The 9,078-nt window shown below is 35.2% G+C and overlaps 2 protein-coding genes across 2 annotated transcripts; both read left to right on the top strand.

The window, feature by feature from the left end:
- The first annotated feature begins 2,605 nt into the window (after positions 1-2,605).
- Positions 2,606-4,256, top strand: LOC125256041 (GTPase IMAP family member 9-like). Its single transcript, XM_048171685.1, has 3 exons — positions 2,606-2,707; positions 3,405-3,461; positions 3,608-4,256. The coding sequence occupies exons 1-3, from the start codon at positions 2,686-2,688 to the stop codon at positions 4,195-4,197; spliced, it is 669 nt and encodes a 222-aa protein (XP_048027642.1). The 5' UTR covers positions 2,606-2,685; the 3' UTR covers positions 4,198-4,256.
- Positions 4,257-4,265: 9 nt separating this feature from the next.
- Positions 4,266-8,376, top strand: LOC125255962. The gene is made up of 3 exons (XM_048171573.1): positions 4,266-4,833; positions 5,711-6,760; positions 7,629-8,376. Exons 1-3 carry the CDS (start codon positions 4,266-4,268, stop codon positions 8,297-8,299), a joined length of 2,289 nt encoding a protein of 762 aa, XP_048027530.1. The 3' UTR covers positions 8,300-8,376.
- The last annotated feature ends 702 nt before the right edge of the window (positions 8,377-9,078 follow it).

Genomic DNA, 9,078 nt, shown 5'->3' with positions numbered 1-9,078 from the left:
ATAGAGGCAGTGATACATCTGGACCAAACAATTGTACATTTAAGACTTGTAGTATGTTCTTTAGTGTCAAATAATTATTTTACAACTTCTTTTAAAGCGGTGTGACCCTCCATTCAAAAGCTACTGAACCGGAAAATGTAAGGAAACCCATATAATACAGTGATGGTAGAAATTGACCATTTAAGACTTGTAGTATGTTCTTTAGGGTCAGATAATTATTTTAAAACTTATTTTGTAATGGTATGACACTCCATTTAAAAGCTATTGAGCTTGAAGGTGTGTCAATGAAAAAACCCATAGAATAGACTGATTGGTGTAAACTGAACTTCTTGAGTAAATTCTTCCACATTTAAGACTTGTAGTATGTTCTTTGGGGTCAGATAAGTATTTTAAAACTTATTTTGTAACAGTGTGACCCTCCTTTCAAAAACTATAGAACAGGAAAGTGCGTCAATGAAGAAACCCATAGAATAGACTGATTTGTGTAAATTGAACTTCTTGAGTAAATTCTTCCACATTTAAGACTTGTAGTATGTTTTTTAGGGTCAGATAATTATTGTAAACATTGTGTTGTAACGGTGTGACTCTCCTTTTAAAAACTATTGAACAGGAAAGTGTGTCAATGAAGAAACCCATAGACTACAGTGATGGTGGAAATTGAACTTTTGCAGTACATTCTTGTACATTTAAGACTTGTAGTATGTTCTTTGGGGTCAGATAAGTATTTTAAAACTTATTTTGTAACAGTGTGACCCTCCTTTCAAAAACTATAGAACAGGAAAGTGTGTCAATGAAGAAACCCATAGAATAGACTGATTTGTGTAAATTGAACTTCTTGAGTAAATTCTTCCACATTTAAGACTTGTAGTATGTTTTTTAGGGTCAGATAATTATTGTAAACATTGTGTTGTAACGGTGTGACTCTCCTTTTAAAAACTATTGAACAGGAAAGTGTGTCAATGAAGAAACCCATAGACTACAGTGATGGTGGAAATTGAACTTTTGCAGTACATTCTTGTACATTTAAGACTTGTAGTATGTTCTTTGGGGTCAGATAAGTATTTTAAAACTTATTTTGTAACAGTGTGACCCTCCTTTCAAAAACTATAGAACAGGAAAGTGTGTCAATGAAGAAAACCATAGAATAGACTGATTGGTGGAAATTTAACATCTAGAGTAAATAATTATACATTTAAGACTTGTAGTATGTTCTTTAGCATAAAAAAAAACATTTTGCAACTAGTAGGGGAGCACTGGGATTCTCCTTTCAAAAGCTATTGAGCTTGAAGGTGTGTCAATAAAGAAGACAGTGATGGTAGAAATTTTATATGTGAGGCACAAACTCTTTATAAACCACATTGAAGAACGTTTTGACACTAGTTTTTGAGGTGTTCACCTAAAATAATCATCCTATTTTCTGTCATGCTTTTTTAGTACTTGTCAATATTCTTATGGATTCAGTACCATGGACAGTAATATTTCTACACACTTGTCAGCATCAATCTATACACATAAATTGTGATATTGTGAGAGTTTAAATGTTAAACAAAGATGACAACAGGAAAACATAAAAGATAGTTAAGCCATTCTTTTAATTCAACACCTGTTACACTGTTAAGTCTTTATCACACTTAAAAATAACAGAGGGGAACAAGACATGGGCTGTAGTATGTTCTGTAGGGTCCAGATAAGATGTACCAAGTTGCTTTGGAGCAGTCGGCCCATGCTTTCAAAACCTAATGAATCATATGTCATTGTTAAAACCAACACAGCAACACAGTTCTCATTCATTTTGAGCCAAAAAAAAAAAAAAAAGAAAACTGTTGATAAAATGAAGAGATTAACTATGTTCAGGGGATTACACGTGATTTTCCACTTGTCTGGATTGTTAACAAATTACAGTTCATGTACATGTTCGTTCTATTTTATTTCCTAGAAATGTTTTCAAACCCCATCATTATAAAGAGTTTTGTTTTTGCTAAAGGAAAATCTATAGCATTAGAAGGCATAATGTGAGTGATATTTGGTGATACATCTGTAATTGGCTAAAATGTAGTTGTCTGTTTTGACACAATGAAAACAAATTACAACTTTTTAGACGGTCCCTATCTTGATTACCACACTATGGTGGACATTCGGTGGACATTCGCAGGTAAGTATAGCATTACAACAATACTTGCCCATTTTAATCAATTTTGAAAAATGTAGTTGGTTGTCATAAATGTCGCTGATTATAATTTGCAAACATTAACCTTCTTGCACATATAATTAGAAAGTTATTGAAAGCGGAAGCCCGAATGTGCGAATATAAAACCAACTTTACCGCGGTGGTATTGTTTAACAAATTTCTCAAGTGGCTCGTTTTGTCATCAAAACAGTTGTTAAGTTATAAGATATCTTTGACAATATCAATGTTTATGCTCAGATTCACAGAAAAACAATCATTAACATATGAACATAAATCTAATATTAACATTTTTCATTATAAGCAATGTAAAATTAATAGGTAATAATTGATAATATTTATATTATCAATATTAAATATTGTGCCTGTAGTATGGTAAGAATCTTATTACTGATGAAGTAAAATGAGTGTAATCTCTGACAGGGTGATGATGAAGAGACAGACGTCAGGAGTCAGAGAAGATGATGGACTGAAGACTGAAGAAAGAACACAATATCATCATGTCCAGCAGAGAGAGCAGAGGTCAGAGATTATAGATCTATGAATGATATTAATAGTTGAATAAACATGTCTGAATAAAAGTCATGTCTGGTCACGATCAGAAAACTACGGGAGGCTGCTGGGTTCAGTTCAAACAGCTCATCATATAGACACAATAACTGGTTACATTAAACAGAGTAGCAGAATGTGTTGAGGAAAAATTATTCATACATGAAGTATGATAAAATCTTCAGAATAACCCACATCAAATACTTAATTTACAATAAAAGAGATAATCATTGTTTCTAATTTAGTTGTACTTAATGAGCACCACACAAATGAATGAGCTAATTCACTCCATCACTGATATAAATAAAGACAGATGATGAGGAGGAAATGAGTGTGAATCACATTTATATTCATATATCCTCTGCTTTTTCATTTTGTCAAATGTAGTTATTAGTTCTGAGCTGCAGCTTTATCATGTTTTCATATAAAAGAAGAGTTTGAGAAGAAACAGAGAGGGAGAAACACTTGTTGGATTATGGGTTATTTAATAAAAATGTTTATTAAATAACACTTTTTATGTGCTTTGTCTTCGTTTGAGCTGCTGTACCTTAATATGTTCATGTGTACTGCAGTAACATTTTTAGAGAATCAATACATTTAATCTTATTTTTTGACCTGTTTCCTTTTTGTCATATTGAAGTGTCAAATGTAAGTGTTTTTGTTCCTGCAGTTGTTGTTCGTGGTTCCTCTCGCAGGAGAAGAAAAAGCAAAGAGAATCCACCCTACAGTAAGATTACTGCCAGTTTTACTCACTTCAAAACAAAATTTTAAATTCAAATTCTGAAAGAAGCTAATGTGTTTTAGTTTATGTTGATGATGCTGATGCATTAAAAAGATCTTGGTGTCACAATTTAAATGTGTTGTGTGTTTCAGTGAGTGGTCTGAGGATCGTTCTTCTGGGGAAGAGTGTGTCAGAAAACATTGGAGTGGGAAACTTCCTGTTGGGACGATCAGCGTTTGACAGTAAAGCTCCTCCAGATGTTGTTGAGAGAGTCGGAGGAAGACTGAAGGACAGACACGTGATGGTCATCAACAGTCCTCAGCTGCTCCAGACAAACATCTCAGATCATCAGATCACACAGACAGTGAGAGAGTGTGTGTATCTGTCTGATCCAGGACCTCATGTGATCGTTCTGCTCCTCAAACATGATCAGTGTTCAGCAGAAGATCAGGAGTGTGTGGAGAAGGTGCTGGACTCTTTGTCTGAGAGGGTTTATCAACACACCATGGTGCTCACCACACAAGAGCCCACTGAAACCAATGACATCCTACAGAAGATCATTCAGAAATGCTTCAACAGACACTTCAGTCTTCAGAGAAGCAGCTCTCCTGATGATCTTCTGCAGATGTTTGAGGACATTGTGAAAATGAATGATGGACAACACCTGGATTGTGCAGAAGGTTCACAGTATTTCACAATGAAGCAACAAGCCACAGAAAGACGTGAGTGTAACGATATTTGATGTTTCTAGTGATAAATTAACAGTTTTTAAATGTTCTTCTTCTACTGTCATTTTCAGAGTGTGTGAAGATGAATCTGGTTGTGTGTGGAAGTGGCGGGACATTGAAATCCTCCATATCAGAGCTGATCCTGAGAGACGTGGAGCTTCATGGATGTCAGATCAGTCTGGTGGAGCTTCCAGCTCTGTTCAACACTCGTCTCTCAGAGGAGCAAGTGATGCGTCAGACTCTCCACTGTGTGTCTCTCTGTGATCCTGGAGTTCATGTTTTCCTCCTCATTATTCCTGATGCTCCTCTAAATAATGAAGACAAAGCAGAAATGGAGGAGATCCAGAGGATCTTCAGCTCCAGAATCAACAAACATATGATGATCCTCATAATGCAGAGTTCAGAGCATCAGACAGCAGAACTCAATGAAGAAACACAGTCTGTCATTGAGAGATTTGGAGGTCGACATCATTTCTTTGGTCCCAACACACAAGTGTCCACATTGATGAAGAACATTGAGAAGATGCTGCAAGAAAACAGAGGAGAGTTTTTCTCCACAGAGACATTTCTGGAGATGCAGATGAAAAAACTGATGAAATATGAAGAGATAAAGGAAATTCATTCACTGGAGACACATTTACTGACTCAAGGTAATGACCAGAAAATCAGTTTGAGTCTAAAATTATGTAACTAGAAAAATTACAAAAAAATATATATAATTTATACAGAGGAGCTTTATTGTGTAGCATTGTTTATACATTTGTGTTTTAAACAGTTAAAGGTGGAATTTAGAACTGCAATATTCAACATTCTAAAGTTAACAAATTTAAAATTTTAAAATTCAGAACATAAACATTCCGATTGTACTAAAAACAAGGTTGCTGTTCCACAGGATTATTAGAATATTCAAACCGATCATTTTTTTCAATCGCAAACAACTTGAGCATTGAGGCTTAAAGTTTCACTATAATTTTATAATCTTACAGATAAACAGGAGCACCAGCATACATTTTCTTTTCCAGTTAAAATCAATTGATATGATTTTTTTTAAATATAATTATTGATTGTTTTGCTAGATAAGACTCTTATTCCTTGTCTGGGATCATGTAGAGCCCTTTGAAGCTGCACTGAAATTGCAATTTGGACCTAAAACTCTTTGATAGCCGTTAAAGTCCATTATATGGAGAAAAATCCTAAATTGGTTTCCTCAAAAATCAAAATTTCTTTGCGACTGAAGAAAGAAAGACAAAAACATCTTGATGACATGGGGGTGAGTAAATTATCAGGAAATTTTAATTCTGAAGTGAATTAATCCTTTAAGCTATTTTTGCTATGCTAAAGGAAACTGACACACAGCACTTCAGAGTTTGAATTGGTACAGGTATAAAAAAAAAAAAATGAAACAAAATAAAATATCAAAATAACAAAATTGACGAACAGTGGAACAGCTTACCCCAGTGCCATGTTGATAAATTTCAGTATTGTTTGTTCTGTTGTAAATGCTTTTTTAATCTTTAAAAATTTAAGGTTCACAAGAAAACACAGGTGAAGTGAGGATTGTGCTGCTGGGAAAAACTGGAGTTGGGAAAAGTGCAACTGGAAACACAATCTTAGGAAGAGACGCGTTTAAGGCACAAGCATCTTTTGAGTCAGTAACTAAAGAGAGTCGGAGAGAAACATCTGAAATCAACGGCCGACAGGTTACTGTGATCGACACTCCAGGAATGTTTGACACTGAACTGAGTAATGAGGAGATCCAGAGAGAAATCAAACACTGCATCTCCATGATCCTGCCTGGACCACATGTGTTTCTACTGATTCCTCTGGGACGATTCACTAAACATGAGGAAACATCAGTGAAGATCATCCAAGAGACGTTTGGAGAGAAATCTCTAAAGTTCACCATGGTGCTTTTCACCAGAGGAGACGATCTGAAGAACAAAACCATTGAACAGTGTTTGGGAAAACCTGGATCTCCTTTGATGAATCTGATTGAAGCGTGTGGAAACAGATTCCATGTGTTCAATAATAATCAGACTGGAGACCGAACACAGGTGTCTGATCTACTGGAGAAGATAGACAACATGGTGACAGCGAACGGAGGGAGTTTCTACTCATGTAAGATGTTCAGAGAGATGGAGAGAGAGAAACAAGAACAACAGATGAAGATCCTGATGGACAGAGTCAGAGAAAGAGAAGAGGAGATGAAGAAATTAGAAGAAGAGAAAGAGAGAATGAAGATAATGATGGAGGAAGAACGACAGAATCATGACAAAGAGAGAAAAAGAAGAGAAGAAGAACTCAAAAGAGAAATAAGAGAACAAGAGAAACATCAGAGAGAGATACGAGATGAGATGAGACGAGAACGAGAGAGATTTAATCAAGAAATAGAGGAAATGAGGCGAGAAAAGGAGACGAGAGAAGAACGATATAGAAGAGGAATAAAAGAGAAAGAAGAGAGTGAGGAAAAGATCCATGAGGAGATGAAGAGAGAACGAGAGGAATGGGAGAAACAGAAACTAGAGGGAAAGATGAGAAGAGAAGAAGAGGATGAGAAAAGAAGAGAGAAAGAACAGAGTTTATGGTGAATTTAACCAGAGACTGAAAGAAGAAAGAGAGAGAATGGAAAGAGAGAAAAAAGATCTTCAATCTAAACATAAAGAAGAAGAAGAAAAGATGAAGATCCTGATGGAGAAACTGAACAGAGAAACAGAAGAACTGATGAAGAAACATGAAGAAGAGAAAGAGAGATTGAAGATGACGATGGAGGAAGAACGACAGAATCATGACAAAGAGAGAAAGAGAAGAGAAGAAGAGTTTAAAGAGAAAGAAGAACGATATAAAACAGGAATAAAAGAGAAAGAGAGAGAGATGAAAGAGGAATGGGAGAAACAGAAACAGCAAAGTCCAACAAACCGTGAGTAGAAAAGAGAATTTCTTTAAAGATCATATTTACATTAACTATGATTGTTTTCAGTGCTGCTGAATTAGTTCTGCTCTGATTCTGACTTTACAATCATCTGCTACATGCAGCTCTGAGAGGTTTGTGTTTGGGTTCACACATGTAGTTCAGTTTGCTTGGTTCATCCAGACCAAAAAAGCGTACTTTGTCAGGGAATTTGTTTTTAGTCTTTCATTTTTGTTAGATATGGTGCCAATTTATAATCTGTTTCCATTATTTGAATGAATGTGAAATTGTTACTATGTGATTTTTGCTTTGTCAATAATGAAACTGTTATTCTTGGTTTGTGTTTTCTGTTTGTTTCAATTTTGCCTGTTTGGAGCAAAATTAGTTCAGCTGATGGGACTCAAAACATGTTTCTAAACTAAAATAACTTCCTGTATGCTTAAAGGTATAATTAGTTTTATGTACCATAGTGTGTTCAGTGTGTACATTTCAAGGTAAAATAAGTGTTTGTGTGATCTGTTTTGTTTTTCCATACAGGGTCAAAAATACAACTGTGTGATATTCCTGCTGCCAGTCTCCCATCCAGACGGATTGTTCTTCTTGGTAAAACTGGAGTTGGGAAGAGTGCATCTGGAAACACAATACTGGGACAGAAAGTGTTTATAACAGTGATGAGAACTAGTTCAATAACCCGTGAATGTTCAGAAGCTCACGGCACTGTTTCAGGCAGATCTGTGTCTGTAGTTGATACTCCTGGATACTTTGACACAAAGATGAAACCTGAAGAGTTAATGACAGAGATTGCAAGAAGTGTTTATATATCCAGTCCTGGACCTCACACTTTTCTCATTGTGTTTCCTGTGAATATGAGATTCACTGAACAAGAGCAGCAGATTCCTCAGATGATTGAGATGATGTTTGGTGAGGAGGTGTTAAATTACTCCATCATTCTCTTCACTCATGGGGACATGTTAGAAGATGAGACAGTAGAGAGAATCATTGAGTGTAACAGTAGATTGAGAGATCTAGTTGGTCAGTGTGGAGGCAGATATCACATCTTCAACAATAGAGATCTGAATAACAGAGAGCAGGTGAATGATCTACTACAGAAGATTGACACAATGATAGAGCAGAATGGAGGAGGACACTACAGTAATCAGATACTTGAAGAGGTTCAGAGAAAAAGACAGACCTGTGTCTGTAGTTGATACTCCATGATTCTTTCACACACAGATGAAAACTGATCAGTTAGTGACAGAGATATGACATTTATTTATCCAGTCCTGGACCACACACTGTTTTCACAGATTCCTTAGATGATTGAGGTTCTGCTGTGAGAGGAACTGATGCTAATCTTTAGCTACTAGTTTGTATTTCCATTGGAAGTGTCTTATTCAGTGGATTTCAATGGCATTTGGACAAATAGCCAAGAACATAAAACATCAAAACATCTGAATGCTGCTACCAATGCAACACAATCCTTGGAAGTAATAATAATAAAATAAGTTTCACATTTTTTATTTTAGTTGCATAAATAATAAAGATTTTAATAGTGAATTGGTTTGGAAACTTTTTTATTGTGATTATACATTTCTTGAAGGTGCTTTAAATAAATTCTGTATTTAATTGTAGTGATTAGTTACAACATATAAATACAAAACAAAAACACAAAACTAATACATACAAAACACATGCAGACAAATGGAGTAGGAAAATACAATACAACTACATTTAAATATTTCTGGAAAATGCTCATGCTAAATAAGTTTGGTTGCTAAAAAAAATAATCCACTGGTAAAGTACTACTACTTTTTTAAGATTCTTCCTTGTTATTCTTCTAAAAGAAATGAAAATATTAAAATCAATTCAAAGGTTAATTTGTTCTGAAATTTGGTGATTTCCTATTACATCTATTATTTCCTCACTTGATTAAACCTAAAACTTATGAAAGAAGTCTAGGGCCTGGTTTCACAGACAGGGCCTAGCC

The sequence above is a fragment of the Megalobrama amblycephala genome, linkage group LG20, assembly GCF_018812025.1.
Source record: "Megalobrama amblycephala isolate DHTTF-2021 linkage group LG20, ASM1881202v1, whole genome shotgun sequence".
In the NCBI taxonomy this organism is placed as follows: domain Eukaryota; kingdom Metazoa; phylum Chordata; class Actinopteri; order Cypriniformes; family Xenocyprididae; genus Megalobrama; species Megalobrama amblycephala.
The sequence above is the reverse complement of the archived record's forward strand: the minus strand, read 5'-3'. Positions and strand labels throughout refer to the sequence as shown.

Excerpts from the sequence above, each read along its gene's own strand:
- LOC125255962 (XM_048171573.1), top strand. The coding sequence starts at position 4,266 with ATGAATCTGGTTGTGTGTGGAAGTGGCGGGACATTGAAATCCTCCATA. Across the intron at positions 4,834-5,710 it reads GACACATTTACTGACTCAAG|GTTCACAAGAAAACACAGGT; the intron begins GTAATGACCAGA and ends TAAAAATTTAAG. Across the intron at positions 6,761-7,628 it reads AAGAAGAGAGAAAGAACAGA|GGTCAAAAATACAACTGTGT; the intron begins GTTTATGGTGAA and ends TTTTCCATACAG.
- LOC125256041 (XM_048171685.1), top strand. The coding sequence starts at position 2,686 with ATGTCCAGCAGAGAGAGCAGAG. Across the intron at positions 2,708-3,404 it reads GTCCAGCAGAGAGAGCAGAG|TTGTTGTTCGTGGTTCCTCT; the intron begins GTCAGAGATTAT and ends TTGTTCCTGCAG. Across the intron at positions 3,462-3,607 it reads CAAAGAGAATCCACCCTACA|TGAGTGGTCTGAGGATCGTT; the intron begins GTAAGATTACTG and ends TGTGTGTTTCAG.